Here is a 20,248-nt window from a genome sequence, read left to right as displayed (position 1 = left end):
CCCCCCCCCCATTACCCCACATGCACCCTCAGGTCATGCTGCCGTACCCCCTCCATCCGGGTGGAGTGGACCCCCATCCTCACAGACACCCCTCCCCACGGACCCCCATCACCATGGAGACCCCTCTCCACAGATCTTCATCCCCATGGAGATCCCTCCCCAGGGACCTCCATCCTCATGGAGCCCCCTCCCTGTGGACCCCCATCTCCATGGACCCCTTCCCCTCAGAGCCCACCCTGGGGCCGGTGCCATGGGGCAGTGAGCAGCCCAGAGCCAGGGCAGCAGCCGGGATGCAGGACCAAGCTTAGGGCCAGCTCCTGAGCCTCCGCGGCCTCTTAATGCCCTAGGGACCTTCGAGTCCAGAGAGGAAAGGACCACAAGCCCTCTGGGGAGGAACAAGACCCCTTGGCCTTGGGGTAAGAGGGAGCCCAAACCTCTGGGACAGAAGTCCCAGCTCCCTGGGAAAATACATTCCCAGGGACAATTCCCTTGGAGAAGGATGGGACTCCCAGCCCATTAGGGAAGGACAGGACCCCAGTTCCCTTGGGGCAGAATGGGACACCAACCCTATCTGAGAAAAGACAGGATCCCTGGACCCTTAGGGCAGGATGGGACTCTCAGCCCCTTGGGGAGGGAAAGACAAGACCCCCATCCCCTTAGGCAGGACAGGACCCCCACCTCCCCAGGGAAGGACAGTACCCCTGGCACCCTAGGACAGGACAGGACTGCTGGAGTCTCAGGGCAGGACAGGACCCTTCTCCCCGTGTGACAGGATGGGACTCACACCCCCCAGGGAAGGATGGGACCCCTGGACCCTCAGGGCAGGATAGGACCCTCAGCTCCACAGGGTAGGACAGGACCCCAATTCCCTTGGGGCAGTTTGAGACCCCCAGCTCCTTGGGGCAGGATGGGACTCCCACTCCTCCCTCGGAAAGGCAGCACCCCTGGCCCCAGACCAGGACTGGACCCTTCGACCCTCTGGGGAGGATGGGACCCCCCCGCCCATCCTCGGTGCCCTCCCCTTACCGCGGCCGGCCGGTGCTCCCGCAGCCGTCACCCGTGTCCCCTCCCGTGCCCGGTGCCAGCGCCCGGCCAGGTGATGCCGTCCGGCCCCTCCCCACCGCGGGCGCTGCCGGGGCCTGACTCACGGCACCGGGGCCAGTACGGCGGGGCCGCGGGCACGAAGGAGTCCCGGAGCCGCGGGGCGGTGATTCAGCAGGAGGAACGCGGCCGCGGCCGGGAGAGACCTCGGTGCCACCGGACACGCCGTCCCCCCTCGCTGACCCCCGGCCTTGTGCAACTCCCCGTTGGGGACAGAGCCACCGTGTCCCCCGGGATCGGGTGTCCCGGCCGGTGACGCCGACACGGCCCTGGCCCCACGTGCCCCGCACCGGGCGGCCAAAAATACCCGTACGGCCGGGCCGACCGAAAATAGCCCGGGCGGCGTAAACAGCCGGGGACCGAGGGTCATGGGGGTACCCGCGGGCCGGGGCAGGGCAGCCCGGGTCCCCCACGCGCCCCGGGGGACACAGACACCCGCGGGGACAGACAGGCCCTTGCAAGGGTCCCAGTGACCGGTGCGAGAACACACGTGCCACATGTTCCCGTACATGTGCCACACAGGGACCCCACGACCCCGCAGGGACACGGACACCTTCATGGGGACACAGGCAGTATGACAGCCCCGCGGTGACACACGCCGTGGTGACACACACCCCGACGGCACCGCGGTGACACGCACCCCGCACAGACACGACCCGCCACCCAGGGGTGTCATGCACACCGTGTCACCTGCACCTCACGGGCCCACACGGGGGTACACGGGCACCCCGATGACCCTGAGGGGACAGCCCCAAGTGGGGCACCGGCAGCCGGTGGCCCCGGCCGGATCACGCACGGCCATAGGAGAGTCCCGGGGGCAGCGGGAAGGAGCAGGGTGACCCGCACCAGAGGATCCGGGGCACGACCACCTTCTGGGGACACGCTGTTGCCGGCTCTCCCGTGTCCCCGGCCCTCGTGACCCCCGGTCCCGGCGCTTTAAGCCCTGGCCACCACTGGCCCCCTCGTACCCCTGTCCCAGCTCACCTAGCCGCTCTGTGCTGGCACAGTCCCAGTGATGCCGGTGTCGGGCTCTCACCTAGCCCCTCGCCCGCCGCGGCACCAGGACCAGGACCGCGTTCCGCCGTCGCGCATGGCAGCACCGGCAGATGGGGGTCGAAAGGGGCACTCGGCGGGGTCCCCCGCCGCGGGAAGCGGGGTCGGAGCCCGGTCCGGTTCGGGCTCTGGGTGAGGGGTTCCGGATCCCGGTGCAGGGCCCGGACTCCAGGAGCGGAGCCCTGGAAGGAGCGAGGGCCCCGGCGGTCCCGCGGTGCCGGAGGAGGCTTCTGGGAGAACGGGACTGCGGGCACTGGGGGGAAAGGGGGTCAGAGTGCGCAGTCCGGGGGGGGCCGAGGGGTCGGTGCGAGTCGCGGTCGGCGCGAGTCGGGGCCGGCGCAGGGCCCGGGCCGCGCTGCCGAAGCTCCGCCCGCCGCTGTCGGTACCGCCCGCCCCGGGTCCGCCCCTGCCCGCCCCGGGTCCGCCCCTGCCCGCCATGCTGGTGCCGCTTCTGCTGCGGGCTGTCGGCGCTCGGCCCAGGCTCCGCTCGGTCCTCCCAGTGCTGCGGCCCCGCCCCGGCCCGGGGCGCAGGTACCGGGGAGCCCCGGCCCGGGGGCGACCGGGGGCCGGGACCGCTCGAGGAGGGGCGAGGGCAGTACGGACCTCTGGGTCCCTTTTAGGGCGGCGGTGGATACCCCGGACTTTCCCCCCGCACCCTGAGGGGAAGTCCGGGGTGTCCATCGCCCCCCCAGAAGGGACCCTGGGGTTGTGGGGTATCGGGGTGCGGGAAGATCGAGGCTCCCGGGGGCTGCAGGGCTGGGGTCGGGACGGGGCAGGAGGATCCCAAACGCTGGTGTGGGGGGACCAGGGGGAGAGTTGGATGGGTCTGAGTGCTGGTGGTTATCGGGGGGGAGCCCGGGGGTGGGGATACCAGGAGGGAACGAGGGTGTCCCCTGCCCTGGGACAGCCCAGGGTAGCATGGGTGGGGGGGCTGTCTGTGCCGTGGGAGAACACAGCCCTTGTCCAGGGCCCCCCATGCCCCCCTGGCTGGCCCCTGATTCGGGCACCCTGTGCTCACCCCTCTCCCCAGTTTCAGGTATGGAGGGGGCCGCCCGGGGCTGGTCAGCCCACCTTGCGTGCCCTCCAGCACCGTGCCGCCAGCCCCACGCTGCCTGCTCCTGGTCGGCCCTGCTGCAGGCTGTGTGGTGCTTGGCTTGCTGGGCACAGCCGCACGCTGCCAGGAGGCCACTGTCCCCGCTGTCCCCGCCGTCCCTGCAGTCCCTGAGCCTGCACAGCCCCGGCCGGAGCCTGCATTCGACTGGCCAGTGTTCTGGACCTTCCTACGTCCCCAGCTCCTGGCCCTCTCTGCAGCAGTGGTGGTAAGCAGGGGCAGGTGGGCGGCTGTGATTTCTCTTGTCCCCACTGTCCCTGCGCCATGGCATGGTGCCTGCTGTCCCCATACTGTGGTGTGGCACCTGCTGTTACTGTGCCACAGCATGACACAGTATGCAGGAGACGGATGCTCCATAAGGGAGTGTAGTGACAGGACAAGGGGTAATGGGTTCAGACTTAAACAGGGGAAGTTCAATTTAGATGCAAGGAGGAAGTTCTTCACTGTGAGGGTGGTGAGGCACTGGAATGGGTTGCCCAAAGAAGTTGTGAATGCTCCATCTCCGACAGTGTTCAAGGCCAGGTTGAACAGAGCTGTGGGCAACATGGTCTAGAGTGAAGTGGCTTGGAACTGGATGATCTACAGTCCTTTCCAACGCAAACCATTCTGTGATGTTATGATGCCTGCCATCCCTGTGCCGTGGTGTGACACCTGCCATTGCCATGCCATGGTACGACGCCCACTGTCTCCACAGCTGGCTCTGGGCGCAGCCCTGCTCAACGTCCACATCCCGGTGCTGCTGGGGCAGCTGGTGAACGTAGTGGCCCACTGCGCCCGCGGCCACATTTCCAGTTACCTGCAGGAGGTCCGACGCCCGGCCCTGCGCCTGCTCGCTGTCTACTGCCTGCAGGTGGGTGCTAGCACCCTGAGCTGGGCAGGGGATCATGGAGACATCCCCTCTCTCTCCATGCTCCTCCAAGCCCCTCTCCTCCTCAGGGGCTGCTGACTTTCGGGTACATCGCGCTGCTGGCACGGGTCGGGGAGCATGTGGCTGGCAGCATGCGCAAGGCGCTCTTCACGTCCCTGCTCCAGTAAGATGCCCCACAGGGCAACAGGGGCTGGGGCGCACAGGGGGACATCAGTCCACCACCCCAGCCCACTGCCCCTCATCCGTCAGGCAGGACGTAGCGTTCTTTGACGCCAACCGGACAGGGCAGCTGGTGAACCGGCTGACAGCTGACATCCAGGAGTTCAAGTCCTCCTTCAAGCTGGCCATCTCGCAGGTGAAGCCAGCATCCGGTGGCACCAACCCGCAACAACCTTTCCCCCCAAGTCCCCCTGGCCCCAGCACCCACCCGTGCCCACTCCCATCCCCAGGGCCTGCGCAGCAGCACACAGACAGCGGGCTGCTTTGTCTCGCTCTACCTGCTCTCACCCAAGCTCACTGGCCTCCTGCTTGTGACACTGCCCGTCCTGGTGGGCGCCGGGGCCCTCATTGGTGCCTTCCTTCGCAGCCTCTCCCGCCGGGCACAGGAGCAGGTAACCCTGCGCTTACCCACCGCACCAGGGCTGGAGCAGGGGGTGTCCTCCCCTGCTCACCCTCTTCATCCCTCTCCCTGCAGGTGGCTAAGGCAACCGGGGTGGCAGACGAGGCACTGGGAAATGTCCGGACCGTGCGCGCCTTTGCCATGGAGGACCGGCAGGCAGGGTAAGGGAGTGTCAGGGGCTCCTGTGTTGTGAGGGCAGTGTGGGTGCAGGGGGGTTCAGCCTTATCCCTGTCCCCAGGCTGTACTGCGCTGAGGTGGACTGTGCTGGATGGCTGAATGAGCGGCTGGGGCTGGGCATCGCCGCCTTCCAAGGACTCTCCAACCTGGCACTCAATGGTGAGTGTTTGCTGTGGGGTGCATTGTGGTGGTGCTGTGGGTCAGGAACCCCTTCAAGTCCCATCTTTGTCCCGCATCCTACAGGCATCGTCCTGGGAACCATCTTCGTGGGTGGCTCCTTGATGGCTGGGGACGAGCTCTCACCGGGCGACCTCATGTCCTTCCTGGTGGCCTCGCAGACGGTGCAAAGGTCAGGGAAGGGTCGGGCATGCCAGCACCCCTGGCACCCGGCATACCCATGACTCAGCCCTGAGCTCGGCCTCTCCTCTTGTGCACCGCAGGTCCATGGCCAACATCTCCATCCTGCTGGGGCAGGTAGGTGGCAGTGAGGGTCCCGCTGCCCCCCGGGGCTGTGGAGCCAGGGCTGGGAGTGCTCCCACCACCATCCCCACAGGTGGTGCGAGGGCTGAGCGCCGGTGCCCGCGTCTTCGAGCTGCTGACATTGGAGCCCAGCGTGGCGCTGCGGGGCGGGAAGTCCATCCCCAGCCACTCACTGCTTGGCCACATCTGCTTCCACCATGTCTCCTTCAGGTAAGTGCCCTCCCAGACCCCTCTGTGGGCGAGGGGCTGGCACCATGCTGCCACATCTCCCCACTCCTCTCCCCACAGCTATCCCACCCGCCCTGGCTACCTGGTCCTGCAGGACTTCACCCTCACCCTGCCGCCCTGCAAGACCGTGGCCATCGTGGGACCATCTGGTGGAGGTACTGGCCTGGCCAAGACCCTTGCTCTCCCAGCACCCCAGAGATGCCAGATCAGCCTCACTGGTCCCTCTTGGCCAGTGGGTGCCAGGAACTGGCCACCATGCCCTCCACCACCCAGCAGCTCTCCGTGATTCTGGGGTCATGGGGATGCATGGCTGGGAGTGCCATGGAGCTAGGGACTCCTCTGCACAGGGAAGTCGACAGTGGCAGCACTGCTGGAGCGGTTCTATGAGCCCACACAGGGCACCATCACCCTAGATGGCCATGACATCTCCTCCCTGGACCCCTCCTGGCTGCGAGGGCAGGTCATCGGATTCATCAGCCAGGTGTGGGTCTGCTGTGCAGCATTGGGCTGCAGTTGGATGGTTCCCCCAGGCACCGGATGGGACCCCCTGAGCCCATGTTGTCCCCAGAGGGGGGGTGGGAGGTGGCCCCATCCAGGGCTCCATGCTGAGAGGCCGGATGCTGCCATAGGAGCCGGTGCTCTTTGGAACAACCATCATGGAGAACATCCGCTTTGGGAAGCCGGGAGCTTCTGATGCCGAGGTGTACGCCGCGGCACAGCTTGCCAACGCTGACAGCTTCATCCGCAGCTTCCCTGAGGGCTACAACACCGTTGTGGGTATGTGCTGGGCTGGGTGAGGTGAGGTGAGGTGGGACAGACAAACCGCAGAGCATGAGACCCTTGCTAAGGTGGCCCAAGTCCCCTCAGGGACATTGGCTGATGGTTATTGCTGGCACAAGGCTGTGCTGGGCTGCCTGTGGGGAGGATGTGGTTGAGCACGTTCCTGGAGGTCCTGGGCTTGGTGTGGGAACATGTCTGTGCCCTTCTGCTCCCATCCTTGCGATGGGTCATCTCCCAGCCAGCGTGGCTTCATCATAGAATCAGCTGCATCAGAAAAGCCATTTAAGATCATCAGGTCCAGCCATTACCCCAGCACTGCCAAGTCCACCACTAACCCATGTCACTGAGGGCATCTTTGGTTGTGCCATCAGGTGAGCGTGGCGTGGCACTCTCGGGGGGTCAAAAGCAGCGTGTTGCCATTGCCCGGGCCCTGCTGAAGGACCCTGCTGTCCTCATCCTGGATGAGGCCACAAGCGCGCTGGATGCCCAGTCAGAGAAGGTGGTGCAGGAGGCGCTGGACCGTGCCGCCTCGGGTCGTACCGTGCTGCTCATCGCCCACCGCCTCAGCACCATCCGTGGGGCTGACCTCATCGTGGTGCTGGCGCAGGGACGGGTGGCTGAGGTGAGGGGTGCCAGGGGCGATATGGGGTGGGCATGTGGGGCAGGGGGTGCACAGCCCGATGGGTGACACCATCTCCACTGTCTCCACAGGCAGGGACCCATGAGGAGCTTTTGCGACGAGGCGGGCTCTATGCTGAGCTCATCCGCAGGCAGACCAAGGATGGGTACTGAACGTGGGGCAGGGCCTGGGAAGGGCACACCCGCTCCTGGGGTGCCCCCCTGGTGCTCCCCAATAAACTAGCGGTAGAAAGTGGCTGCTGGGGCTCTGCTCTGTGCTGCGGTGCTGGGGGAGGACCAAACCAGATGAGGCTGGGCAGCAGGGGAGGTACCCCTATGGGATGGGGACCCCCTGTGTGACCCCATCTGGGTTGGTGGTTCTTTGTGTCACCCTCCAGGGTGCGGGTCCCTTGCATCTTGCCCTGGGGTGGAGGGTCACTGCCTGCATCACCCCCCTGGGTGGGGGGACCTCTTTGTCATCCCCAGAGTAGGGGGAAACCCTTCATGATCCCCTGGGGTGGAGAATACCCTGTGTTGCCCATCAGGTTAGAGAGACCCCTTTGTGCGTCACCCTCCCGGGCTGGGAGCCCAATGCATGACATCCGGGATGGGGGAGACCCCTGCATCGCCCCTCGGGATGGGGGGGGGCGTGCCCTGGGCCCCCCGGGGAGGGAGGGACCTGCCTGCTGAGCCCTCCCCCATATCCCGGTCACCCGGCCCCGCCGCTGCTGGCAGGGATACGGGCCGGGCCCGCTCTGCAGCTGCCGGCGGGGGGGGCCCAGCCCGGCCCGGGGGGCTCCTGCAGGGCCGGGCCCGGAGGGATCCGGGCCCGGGGGCACCGTCGGGGCCGGCTCGGCGCCCCCCGCCCGTGCTCGCTGGGGGGCGGCGGCGGGTGGAGCCGCCGCGGGAGGGGCGGGGGCGGCCGCAGACCGGCAGCGGCAGCGGCTGCGCCGCGACAGCGGGAGCGGAGCCGGGAACGGGGATGGGGCCGGGGACGGGGCCGGGGCGAGAGATGGGGCTGCGCTGACCGGTGGCTCCGCGGCACCGGCAAGTGCGGGGAGGGGAGGGGCCGGTCCTGCCTTGCCCGTCTTTCCCGCTCACCCAGCCCAGCTTTGCCTTCCCCTCTCTCCCATCCCCTCGCTCCCATCCCCTCTCTCCCTTCCCCTCCTCGCCATCCCCTGTCTGCCATCTGCTGCCTACCAACCACCCCTGCCTGCCATCCCCTGCCTACCCTGCCCACAGCACCCTGAGCCCAGCGTGGCAATGGGGCGACCGGGGGGCTGAGGGCGGTGGGGAGCGCGGAGGCCCAGTGGCAGGATGAGGTCGGGCTCAGAGGGCAGCGGGGAGGGCGAGGGGTTCTCCAGCCTGCGGGCCTTTGCCCACAGCTCCTCGCTGCACGGCATCAGCCACGTCTTCGCCTACGGGGCCGTGTCGCTGCGCCGCGTGCTGTGGGGCGCTTTCTTCCTGGGCTCGCTGGGGCTCCTGCTGCTGGTGTGCGCCGAGCGCGTCGCCTACTTCCTCACCTACCCCCACGTCACCAAGCTGGACGAGGTGGCTGCCCACAACCTCACCTTCCCGGCCATCACCATCTGCAACCTCAACGAGTTCCGCTTCTCCAAGATCACCCGCAACGACATGTACCACGTGGGCGAGCTGCTGGCGCTGCTCAACGACCGCTACGAGATCAGCAACCCGCAGCTGGCCGAGCCCCATGTCCTGGCCGCCCTGCGTGACAAGGCCAACTTCAAGAACTTCAAGGCCAAGCCCTTCAGCATGGCCGAGTTCTACAACCGCACGGGCCATGACCTCTCTGACATGCTGCTGCAGTGCTCCTTCCGCGGCGTCAACTGCACCGCACGCAACTTCACCGTGGTGAGTGCCAGTCACGGTGCCTGGGTAGAGGTGACAGCACATGAATGCGGGTGTCCTGCCAGGGTCGGGCGCTGGGGCTGCTGGGGCTGCCACAGTGCCTATGGGTGAGCCCACAACCCTCCTGCCAGCACATCTGGCCACCGGCAGCGCACCAGCCGCTGCCCGCCTCCCCACGTGCTGTGGCAGGCCGGCTGCCAGCCAGGGGTGTCACCACCCCATGCTCACTGCAGGGGTGCCAGGCTGCTGGGAACGGTGCCCGGGCAGGAGCCGTGCTGTGCTGGAGGCCTGTGCCGAGCTGGGTGGCTCTGCCTACGAGCACCCACTTGGGAATGGGATGCTGGTGGATGCGGGATGCTCATGGGTTCAGCCCATGGCCCTGTTGCACCTGTGTCAGCCTCAGACAACCGTGTGGGCATGGGCAGGGGTCCCCTGTGCTGAGCTGTCCCCCAGCAGCCACCCAGCCCTGGTGCTGTCCCCAGCATTCCCAACTGCTCTTGGGGGCTGCGCCGGTTCTGCTCCAATCGCCAGTGCCTGTGTCCTCTCACCACCCCTGCTGTGCCCCAGCAGCGTGCCAGTGAGGCTGCACAGCACCAAGCTGTGTCTCCTGGGCTGCAGAAAGCTGCCAGAGCATGGTGGGGGGAGCAGCGCTGCCGTGTCCCCGTGCGGGTGTGGGCAGCAGGGTGGCCAAAGGAGGAGGTTCCTTCCCTGCCCCATGCAGCACTGGGTGGGCACGGGGACCCCTGAGCCCGCACTCCGCTCCCTCAGGCAAACCTCATCCACGGGCAACCTGTGCTGGGCCTGCCTGGGCAGTGAGGGACGGGCAGGGAGGTGGTGCAGGCAGGGTGTTGGTGCGGGCAGGACGGGCACGTCCTTTGTGCTGCGGCAGCGCCGGGAAGCAGCGTGCTGTGGGAGCTGTGCCGCCTGCGCCCGCCGCGCACTGCTCTGCTCCGTCCCCGTCCCCGTGGCTGCACTATCACAACAGCAATTACCACCAGCTTAAGCCTCTTAGTGCGCAAAATCAATTTTCCTTGGGAAAATTAATTCCTCGGTTGAAAAGCATCCCTTGGGCAGCAGCTCCCTGGGCCCTTTGCCGGAGCAGCTCTGGTGATGCCCCTGCAGTTGAGAGGTGGGACCCCGGTGTGAGGGTTGCAGGGCCCCAGGGTGGCACACAGCAGCTTGCTGCAGCCTGAAAGCCAGTGCCTCACTGGGGAGTGTGAGTGAACCATTCCCTGCCCTGGGGTTGCACGGGTGCCTATCCCCATTCCCGTGCCGATGATCCACATGCTGTGCTGCTCCGGCTGCCCCCGGGGTTGTGGATGCTGCCGGGCTCTGCCCACATGTGCCACATGACAGGCTGTGGGGAGAAACTTCTGCCCGAGCAGCCACGGCCGCCCTGGCACACGCAGCCCCCTGGGAGGCCCAGCCCTGCCTCCAGCTGCAGGCACTGCAACTTTGCCGGTGAAAGGGATGGAGCTAATGCCAGGGTTTAGTCAGGGATTATGATCCGCTGCCCCGGGACTCGGCGCTGAGCCGGCAGCTCCCGGCGCCACGTCCTGTCTGGTGGCATTGGGCTCTGGGGCTGCGCACGTGGCCTCAGCTATGGGGTCCCTGGTGTTGGATGTGGGGGGTGTGCAAAGACAGGGCCGTGCTGGGTGGGTCTGTGCCCACAGTTGTGCCCCCCAGTGCTTGCAGGGATGGGGCAGGCTGGGAGCCCAGGAGCAAGGGGTACTCAGGGACAGGAGGGTTCTGGGTGTGGGGCAGGATCTATAGGGAGCAGGGACAGAGGGATCCTGATGGTGGGGTACCCCACATGTGGGGAGCAGGATGGCTGGCAGTGCTGTGGCTGTGTCCCTGTCCCTGCCGTGTCCTTCCTCTTGTCCCCTCCACCGCTAGCCACCGGCCCACAGCACATCCCTGTGTCGGGCAGCCGTTGCCATGGCAGTCGCCCCCCCCTTCCTCCTTGGACAGCGCGTTGCCAAGGCAACGGCTCCCCTTTTTGGGAGCAATCCGTTGCCACAGCAGCATCCCCCCCCCCCCCTTCCATGGGGCAAGATGGGTGGGACACCACACCCGGTGGGGACACCCCATGGCAGGTGGGCCATGACCCCATGGGGCAGTTATGGGTCCCCAGGTCATGGGTCAGTGACAGGACTGGGGGCCATGGCTGCAGCCCCCCCCCCCCCCCCCTTCCCCCCCTCACCCTGCACATCAAGGAAGTCCCTCTGTGAAGTGGGGGCATGGGATGGCTCTGCCCCAGGGTGTGGGGGAAGGCCACAGGCAGTGGGGGTCTGGTTATGGGGTGGGAAGTGCCCCATACATACCTGGAGAAGAAGGAACTGCAGGGCTGGGTGGTTCTGGGAGAGCAGCTCAGGGTTGCTCAGCTCAGGGTCATGCCGGGGTGCTTTGGGTGCTGAGGACGCTGCGGGGAGGTCCCCAGCTGTGGTTGTTCCCTTGCTATGGGCATTCATCCCTGGGGATTTTTTAGTGCTTAAGTCCATGGCTGTGGGTGCTGGGATCTCTGCCTGTAGGTGCTGGTGTCTGTGGCCACGGGTGCTGGTCCATGTCTGTGGGTGCCGATACCTGGTGGCTCTGTGAGGCTGGAGCAGGGCAGGCCCTTGTGTCCCGGTGGGATGACGGTGTGGATGACGCCCTCTCCTGCTGTGGCTAAACCAACCCTGGTCCTGGCTCTCACCCTCGCCGCTCACGTGTCCCCCTCCACCCCATGTCCCTGCTGCCGAGCTGAAACCCAATCCCCCTGCAGAGCAGCAGCAGGGATGTCAGGACAGGCCGCCATGGCTGCGGAGCCGCTGGGACCCTGCCCTGGGTCACAGGAGGCAGCCACCTTCACGTCCTTTGCGCGGTCCTGCACCCTGCACGGGCTGGGGCGCATCTTTGCGCCTGGGGCGCCGGCACCGAGACGCCTGCTCTGGGCCGGAGCCTTCCTGGCCTCGCTGGGCACCTTCCTGCTGCAGGCGGGGCAGCGGGTCCGGCACTACGCTGCATACCCCCGCATCACCGCGCTGGACGAGGCTCAGAGCCGCGTCCTTGTCTTCCCCGCCATCACCCTCTGCAACTACAACCGCATCCGGCGCTCCCAGCTCACCCTCAACGACCTGTTCTGGCTGGGGGGGGACCTGCTGGCGGTGGGGACCGAGGACTTCCCCCGCTACCTGCACGCACTGGGGCGGACCCCAAACCTCGACGGCTTCTTCCCCAGCAAGAGCTACGACCTGGGCGCCTTCTACCAGCGCGCCGGGCACCCCATCCACGAGATGCTGCTGCGCTGCCGCTTCCGCGGCTGGGACTGCGGCCCCGAGAACTTCACCACCGTGAGTGCTGCTGCCATGGCCATGGCCACACCACGGCTGGCTCTGCCCTGCGCAGGGCTTGGGGAGGACCCCAGAGCTGAGCAGGTTTTGGGGCCATGGGATGTGCAGACTGCAGTGTGGTCGGCTGTGGGGTTGAACAAGCTGTGGGGCAATGGGTTGTGTGCGCTCTGTGGGGCCATGGGGTGCACAGTCTTTGGGGCCATGGGTTGTGGCTGTGGCATGATTGGCTGTGGGGCAGTGGTGGGAAGAGGGCACCGTGCCTGCCCACCCTACTGTCCCCTACCCCCAGGGGCTTGGAGAAGCTGCCCCAGTGTGGCTCCTCTTGCCCACAGTGCACCAACAGGGCCGTGGGGAGATGTGGGGCCATGGTGGTGATGTGGAGTCGTTGGGGATGTGGGGCTGAAGCTGCAGTGCAGGCTTGGGGGGTGATGGTTGGAGCGTGCAGCTCTCAGACCTGCTCCCCAATGGAGAGCAGTGGCTGTGGGGCAGGGGGGTGAGGATGTCATGTTGGCTGGTCTGTGCTCCCTGCCAAGCATCCGCAGAGGCCAGTGGGGGCTTTCTCCATGCTGGGGGGCTGCAGGAAGAGGTAGGTCAGCCCCAGGCAGGGGCTGCAGGTGCCTTCCCAGGGGTTGGGGTCCCACATCCCACCTGATGGGGCTGGAGAGGGTCTCTTCCTCTGCCATGGGGACCACTGGGGTCCTGTGGGGCAGGATGTCAGGCAGGACATGGAGGAGAGGGGAATCCTGAAGGGTGCTGGGCCTGGCAAAGCTGATGACACCATGCTGGAGCAGGGACAGCAGTGGCTGCCCTACAGCTCAATCCACAGCCCCGTGCCCCTGTCCACAGCACCATGCTGGTCCCAAACGGGAAGGGATGGATGCACCAGCTCCTTCCCTGCACATGGACTGAGGGGATGCTGGGGTTCTGCACTGGGATTTGCTTTGGGACTGGGCTGGATCCCTGGGTGCTGCACCCCACTCCAATTCAGTGGGTGCAGGGCAGAGAGGGCCCAGCTCCTCTCCCCAGCATCCCAATGCCGCTATCCCATGGGCGGCGCCATGGCGGATGCTGAGTCTCCAGCCGTGTCCCCACAGATCTTCACGCGCCTCGGCAAGTGCTACACCTTCAACTCGGGGGGCCCGGGCCGGGAGGTGCTGACCACGCTGCAGGGCGGCGCGGGGAATGGCCTGGAGCTGATGCTCAACGTGCAGCAGGAGGAATACCTGCCCGTCTGGGGGGACACGGGTGAGGGACCCCCCAGCCCTGCCCGCAGCCCTGCCACCACCCTGTGCCCCTGACGCCTGCCCTGCCTTGCAGATGAGACCTCCTATGAGGCAGGGGTGAAGGTGCAGATCCACAGCCAGGAGGAGCCCCCCTTCATTGACCAGCTGGGCTTCGGTGTGGCGCCCGGCTTCCAGACCTTCGTGTCCTGCCAGCAGCAGAGGGTATCCCATGCATGGCAATGGCACAGCCACCCCAGGGCTCGGGCAGTGGCTGCACGGCCACAGCTATCCCCACTGGACATCCTATGCTGAGCTGTGCCGCATGGTGGGTACCACACCACCGATGCAGCGGCTCTGCCGCCACAACAGCCAGGAGCACCGTGGCACAGTGTGGGGTAGCCCCATGGTGCTGCCACAGGCACCGACTTCAGTGGTGACCCCCCATCTCCAGCTGAACAGACCGTCGGCAGGGGCGGCATCCAGCCCACGCAGCCAGACACCTAAATTTAGATGCCTGGAGTGGGTGTCTCCATGTGTGCCGGCGCTCGCAGTGCAGGCGGCTGGGAATGTGGCCCTTGGCACCAGTGGGTGCTGTGCTGGGCCCTGCTGCTGCCTCACCAAGCACACACCCGCACCAGACATGGCACAGCTCTGCTGGTCACCACAGGGACCACTGGGGTTCAGTCTGGTGCCATGTACCAGCCCTCACCTGCATCCTTCCCTCCCGCTGGGTGCAGTGACGCTGGCCCTGAAACCCATCCTGGTGCCCATCAAAGAGGGGCAGGGCTGGGAGCGGGATATGCCCCAAGCCCTGGCTGCGTGGGATAAGCTCTTCCCAATGGATGGGCACCACGGTGGGTGGGACACTGGGGACACCCTGGACGCCATGTTTTCCTTAGCCGAGGGCTGGCAGCTGGTGTACCTACCCCCGCCGTGGGGGGACTGCAAGGCCACCCCCATCGAGTCTGACTTCTTCACCAACTACAGCATCACCGCCTGCCGCCTGGACTGCGAGACCCGTTACCTGGCCGAGAACTGCAACTGCCGCATGGTGCACATGCCGGGTGAGCCGGGGCCGGGGCTGGAGCCGGGGGGCGGCTGCTGCAGGGCTGGGACGGTGGGGAGACCCTCCTGCCCCTGCGACCGCCGCCTTCCCCGCAGGCAACGCCAACGTCTGCACCCCGGAGCAGTACAAGGAGTGTGCTGACCCTGCACTGGGTACGTACCGGGGCACCCAGCCTTCCACTACCCCGAGTCCCGGGTCTGACCCCGGGACCGCCATCCCCTGACACCCCCAGCATCACCCCTGGGACTCCCCACCCCCTGCCAGGCACCATCACTGAAAACGTGGCACCAGTGTCCCTGTGCCAGTCCCAGCCTGCTCAGACCCCACACGTGCTTGTCCCTTGCCACCGGCACCCGCCACCACCCGGGCTTTGGCCTCTGAGCACCACAACCCCACTTGGGCGGGTGTCATGGCCACACGGTCCCGGTGGTCCCCGTCCCACCCGCGTCCCCCCCAGACTTCCTGGTGAAGAAGGACAGCGATTACTGCGCCTGCCGCACGCCCTGCGCCATGGTGCGCTACGGCAAAGAGCTCTCCATGGTAAAGATCCCCAGCAAGGCCTCTGCCAGGTACCTGGCCAAGAAGTTCAACAAGACAGAGCAGTACATCGCGTGAGTGCCACCACCGCCGCGCTGGACTGCAGACCCAGCAGCACGTGGCACAGCATGGCCTGACGGGGTCGTACGGCATAGCACGGCCGCAGGGCATGCCTCAGCAGACATGAACTGGCATGGCATGACAGCATCCCCGCCTCTGGAAGTGTTCACAAACCATGTAGGTGAGGCCCTCAGTGACATGGCTTAGTGGTGGACTTGGCAGTCCTGGGGTAACAGTTGGATCCGATGGTCTTTTCCAACCCAGCTGATTCTATGATTCAATGATGGTGTGATACAGCGCAGCACGGCCACGCTACATCCCCCAGCATAAGCGAACCAGCACAGCACAACACGACACAGCATGGCACAGCAAAGCATGGCATGGCATGGCAAGACACAGCATGGCACAGCACAGCATGGCATAGAACATCTTTGTGCCAGCCCAGCCCAGGGCCGGGCAGACCCGTCTGCCTCATCCCACCACGGGACAGTGCAGCCCCCCAGCTGGGTTTGCTGCCTGATGGCACATCTGTCCGTCCATCCCAGACCCATCTGTCTCCCCCAGGGACAACGTGCTGGTGCTGGACATCTTCTTTGAGGCCCTGAACTATGAGATGATTGAGCAGAAGAAGGCGTACGAGGTGGCTGGGCTGCTGGGTGAGGGACCGGGGAGACTGGGGGCAGGTGTGTGTGTGTGGGGGGTGTTCTGGGGGGCAGCCCCCCTCTAATGCCACTCCCCTGCCCAGGCGATATCGGGGGGCAGATGGGGCTCTTCATCGGCGCCAGCCTCCTCACCATCCTGGAGATCTTTGACTACCTGTACGAGGTGAGCACCCCCCGGCTCCCCCCCGCCTCACACCTGCCCCATGGCCGGGAGCTCTGACCTGCCTTCCCCAGGTCTTCCGGGACAAACTCCTCAGCTTCTACAAGGAGAAGAAGAAGACCCCCAGGAGCGACAGCAGCACCCTGGTAACCCCCCCACAGCCCCCCGACCCCCCTCCCCTGGCACAGCCGGCAAAGGGGGGGCCTCGCACCTCATCCCACCCATCTGCTGCTCGGCCTCATCCCGCCCGGGACCGGCACCATCTCCCGCTCGGACCCTGTGCACTCATTCGCTCCTCTCTGTCCGTCTGTCCATCCGCCCGTCTGTCCTGCACCCCACCGCCTGGCAGGAGCACCCAGCAGTCCCGGGCAGCCCCGCTGTCCCGCTCCCTCCGGGGCCCAGGTAGACATCCCAGCTCCACACCAGGGGGACAGCATCCCTGAGCCCCAAACCTGGCACTGCCGGCATGGGGGGCCATGGGGCTGCCCCCCCAGGGAGGGTGATGGGGGTCCCTGGCTGGGGCACAGCAAGGAGGATGCAACCCCCAAATTCCCCTGCAGGTGGGCCCCGAGGGTCCGCACCCCCCTTCACTCCATCCCAGGCTTTTCTTGGCATCATTCCCAGAGCCGGTTATGGGGGTCACGCCCCCCCGCCAGCTCCGCTCCCATCCTCATGCATCACTCCCAAGCACTGTGTCCCCGGGGTCTCCCTGCTCAGGGCCCCGCACAGCCAGGCTGGCCTGGCAAGGGGCCATCCCATCACCCCCACTGGGATGCTATATGGCAAGAAGGACCCCCAGATATCGGGGGCCTGAGGGTTGCATGGGGAGGGGGAATGGGGCAGAGCCAAACACAGTGGAAGAAGGATGGTGGCTGTAGGATGATGGGGTGGGGGGAGTGACTGCACGGACTCCCGGCTGCCCCCAACCACCCCTCCTGTCCCCAGGGCACCTGTGCCCCCCTGCGCTGCCACGCGGACAGTCTCACCTTCGCCCCGAACATGCTACCTCGTCACCCGGCTCTAGGCCCCTTCGAGGAGTTCGCCTGCTGATGGCCCAGCCTTGCACCCCCGGCCGGAATGGGGGACTGGGAGGATCCCCACTGCCACTGGGGCACCCCACGGGGCTGCGGGGCTGGCTCTGGGCCCTAGGCTGCTCCCCCCTCTAAGGGCTGGCAGGGGGCTGGGGTGGCGGGGCCCCCCCGGTCCTACTCCCATGAACCTGCATGTGCTGCTTGCGCCCTTGCCCCCCTCCCTGCTGCGCTGTACATGCCAAGTCCCCTTGCTGTGCCCCCAACCCCATTAAAGACCTGACCCAAGGCCCAGCTTGTGTGCTGCTGGGGGGTACTCAGGGACAGGGTTGGTGGCGGGGGGTCCCCAGTGCCTCAGGAAGGAGAAGCAGGCGTTGGGAAGGGGGAAGCTCTTTATGGAGGTAACAAACACACACAATCACCCACGTACAGCAGCACGGTAGAAAAGAAATGGGGTGTCCCCCACACTTCCCAGGGGAGCTGGCACCCGGGACCCCCACCATGCCAGGGGTGGGGAAGGGAGGCAGCATAGAGAGAAGGGGTGAGGGGTCCCACCCCCCCCGGGGTCCTCATGCCTGGTCCCAGAGGGTCCTGCCCCTCCACCAGCACCATGGTCCCGCATCCCTGGGGGGGCTCCATGTGCTTGGGGGCAGCCCCAGGGGTAGCCCCAGCCACACCACAGGGCTGGGGGGGCTACTCCAGCATCCCACAGCCGGGGTGGTGTTGAGTTAAAAACCTAATAAATACAGGGGCAAGGGGAATGGGGGGCTGCATTTCTGGGGTGCCAGCACCTTGCTCCTCACCTCATGTCCCCACAGCTGCCTTGGGGGGCTGTCCCCTCCCCACCACTGCCGGGAATGTGCTGGGAGCTGGGTGCTGCCCCCCACTCAGCGTGGGGCTGGGTGGGTGTCTGGAGTCCTTATGGGGGGCAGAAGTCTGTGAAGTAGGGATGCTGAAGAGCTTCCTCTGCTGATATCCGCTGCACTGGGTTGCACTTCAAGAGGTTCTGCGGGAAGAAGGTGAGGCTGGGGGGGTTGAACCACCGGCCCCCCAGCCGCCCAGAGAGCTGTGGGGCTGCAGGGGGAGAGGGCAGCACCCCAAGAAGCTGAAGCCCCCACGGTGCAGGCTCACCTGCAGCAGGTCCCGGCCAGTTGCATTCAGCTTGGGCACCACATTGACCAGGGAGGTGGTGGCCGGGTACATGGGGTATGGCTGGGGATGGAGAGGTGAGACCCAGACCCCATCCCTGGCCCTGAGCCCCCCCAGGCTGCCCCTGCCTCACCTTGTAGTCTGGCAGCTTGGCCATGGCCGGCCACTGCTCCTCCGTGGGGGTTCCCAGCAGCGTGGGGACAACAGCAGTCAAGGGCCACCGCTGCTGCCAGCATCAGAGTCAGCCATGCCCAGCTCCCCCCAGCCTAACCCGGGCAGAGCCCCCTTCAATCCCCTGCACAGAGGGCTGTCCCCCTCCTGTGGCACTGGAAGGATATCGGAAAATCCTTTTCAGCTGGTCATCCACGTCATTACCCGGGAACAGGGGCCGCCCCGCGTTGGCCAGCTCTAGGAGCCAGAGAGGAGATGGGTCCCGAGGCCGTATGGCCCTGGCAGCCCCTTGTGCCGCAGCCCCCTGCGCCGGCACTACCTGCGAAGATGCAACCAGCTGACCACATGTCAATGGAGGTGGAGTAGAGCTTGGCACCGAAGAGCACGTCTGGGGGCCGATACCACAGCGTGACGACCTGTGTGGAGGGAGGAGGAGGTGTTGGGCCGGCTGTGGGATGGAACCAAGCCCTCCAGGCAGGAGAAGGCAATGGGTACACCTTCCAGCTCACCTCTGCTGAGTAACAGCGCACAGGGATGCCGAAGGCCCGGGCCAGGCCAAAGTCAGCCAGTTTGAGCTCCCCATTCTGTGGTGAAAGCGCCATGTCAGCAGGACAGCAAAGGAGACGGCGCAGGGGACACCCTGTCTTGCTGCCCACCCTTTGGCAGTCGCGCCTCCTTCATCTCTTCCCGTTGACCAGAAACACGAGGGACAGACAGAGCGGCAAGTGGCAGATGGACAGACAGCACCTGCACCTCACACAGACACACAGCCCCAGAGCTCACCCTGTTTATGAGCAGGTTCTGGGGTTTGAGGTCTCGGTGCAAGACGTTGCGGCTGTGGCAGAACGCGAGGCCCTTCAGCAGCTGGTACATGAATGACTGTGGAAAAGAGCACGGTCCTGAGTGGGACACATCAGCCCTGTCAGGCCAGCTCTTGTAACAGCTGGTGATGCTGCAACTGGGTCCCTAAGGGCTTCCAGAGCCCCCCTGGATGCACCTTGACGATCTCTGGGTCCAGGTCTCCATTACAGCTGTCAAAATACTTCTTCAGGTCCTGGAGAAAGCGAGCAGAGCCATGTTGGGGAGCTGCAGGGACCGGGAGCAGCGACCCCAACCTGGCCTTGGCACCACTGTGGCACCGTCACTCACCTGATCGCAGAACTCAAAGACCAGGGTGAGCTTCTTGTCACTGTGCAAGACATCATGGAGCCTGCGAGGGGAAGGGTGACCCTGAGGCCCCAAACAGGGGAGACCAAGCCCAGGGAGCGAGGGCAGGACTGGAAGGGGACACGCAGGACTAGAGAGGGCGAAGGATGCAGGACCACGGAGAGGGAGATGCAGGACTGGAGAAGGAGATGCAGGACCGGAGAGGGAAGGATGCGGGACTCGGGGAGGGAGCAGCCCCCGCCACACTCACAGTCCCCGTTACCTGACAATGTTCTTGTGCTTGAGCTCCTTGAGCAGGCAGATCTCCCGCAGCGCCGAGCTGGGCACTCCCTGCCGAGAGAGGGGAGTGATGGGGGGGAACCGGATTCGGTATCGGCTCCGGGTGCCGGTCCCCGATCCCCTCACCTCGTCGTCATCATCCAGCCGCACCCGCTTCAGCGCCACGATCTCGTGCGTCTCCCGGTTCTTGGCCTTGAACACGGTCCCGTAGGTGCCTGCGGGCGGCGGGCGGACGGGTCATTGCCACGCCAGCCTCCGGCACTGGGTTCCCGGCTCCCGCACCCACCCGAGACCCCCGCACAGCCCGGCCCCGCAGCAGCCCGGCCCCGCTGCACCTTCCCCGATCTTCTCCAGCTTCTCGTATTTCTGCATCGCGCCGCGATCCGCTCCGGCTCCGCTCCTCGCCTCGATTCTTGGGGCCGGTCCCGATCCCGTCCCCGCCGCCGCCACACCTCCCGGCAGCCCCCGCGGCAGCCCCGCCTCTTCCGCCACACCTCCCGGCATCCCCTC

General features: G+C 66.1%; 4 protein-coding genes across 5 annotated transcripts; 3 read left to right on the top strand and 1 right to left on the bottom strand.

Moving 5' to 3' along the window:
- Nucleotides 1–2,530: 2,530 nt before the first annotated feature.
- ABCB8 (ATP binding cassette subfamily B member 8) lies at nt 2,531–7,291 on the top strand. The gene is made up of 16 exons (XM_061449699.1): nt 2,531–2,685; nt 3,185–3,473; nt 3,960–4,115; nt 4,202–4,296; nt 4,383–4,488; nt 4,583–4,744; nt 4,828–4,913; nt 4,991–5,088; nt 5,173–5,278; nt 5,370–5,403; nt 5,483–5,619; nt 5,698–5,792; nt 5,985–6,118; nt 6,267–6,414; nt 6,789–7,039; nt 7,129–7,291. Exons 1-16 carry the CDS (start codon nt 2,591–2,593, stop codon nt 7,207–7,209), a joined length of 2,073 nt encoding a protein of 690 aa, XP_061305683.1. The 5' UTR covers nt 2,531–2,590; the 3' UTR covers nt 7,210–7,291.
- Nucleotides 7,292–8,195: 904 nt separating this feature from the next.
- LOC133267379 (acid-sensing ion channel 1C-like) lies at nt 8,196–17,261 on the top strand. 2 transcript variants are annotated; one of them, XM_061449694.1, is made up of 11 exons: nt 8,196–8,907; nt 13,331–13,481; nt 13,554–13,681; nt 14,373–14,523; nt 14,621–14,677; nt 14,983–15,136; nt 15,687–15,778; nt 15,868–15,947; nt 16,019–16,090; nt 16,294–16,346; nt 16,890–17,261. In XM_061449694.1, the coding sequence occupies exons 1-11, from the start codon at nt 8,353–8,355 to the stop codon at nt 16,966–16,968; spliced, it is 1,572 nt and encodes a 523-aa protein (XP_061305678.1). In that variant the 5' UTR covers nt 8,196–8,352; the 3' UTR covers nt 16,969–17,261. The 2 variants fall into 2 exon arrangements, with proteins under 2 accessions (XP_061305678.1, XP_061305679.1); XM_061449695.1 differs by lacking the exon at nt 16,294–16,346.
- Nucleotides 11,397–13,323, top strand: LOC133267380 (acid-sensing ion channel 4-like). Its single transcript, XM_061449696.1, has one exon. The coding sequence runs from the start codon at nt 11,538–11,540 to the stop codon at nt 12,609–12,611; it is 1,074 nt and encodes a 357-aa protein (XP_061305680.1). The 5' UTR covers nt 11,397–11,537; the 3' UTR covers nt 12,612–13,323.
- An 85-nt stretch (nt 17,262–17,346) lies between the features above and the next one.
- Nucleotides 17,347–20,191, bottom strand: CDK5 (cyclin dependent kinase 5). Its single transcript, XM_061449698.1, has 12 exons — nt 20,074–20,191; nt 19,865–19,953; nt 19,722–19,789; nt 19,442–19,502; nt 19,290–19,346; nt 19,076–19,171; nt 18,802–18,876; nt 18,612–18,708; nt 18,460–18,529; nt 18,255–18,315; nt 18,104–18,184; nt 17,347–17,978 (listed from the first exon to the last, which is right to left on the bottom strand). Exons 1-12 carry the CDS (start codon nt 20,108–20,110, stop codon nt 17,892–17,894), a joined length of 879 nt encoding a protein of 292 aa, XP_061305682.1. The 5' UTR covers nt 20,111–20,191; the 3' UTR covers nt 17,347–17,891.
- Between the last annotated feature and the right edge of the window lie 57 nt (nt 20,192–20,248).

Source organism: Pezoporus flaviventris, unplaced genomic scaffold (genome assembly GCF_033815535.1).
Source record: "Pezoporus flaviventris isolate CSIRO_AGI_PZ_B2104156 unplaced genomic scaffold, CSIRO_AGI_Pfla_v1 ptg000007l, whole genome shotgun sequence".
NCBI classification, from domain to species: domain Eukaryota; kingdom Metazoa; phylum Chordata; class Aves; order Psittaciformes; family Psittacidae; genus Pezoporus; species Pezoporus flaviventris.
Note: the sequence above shows the minus strand (reverse complement) of the source record. Positions and strands in the feature narration are given on the sequence as shown.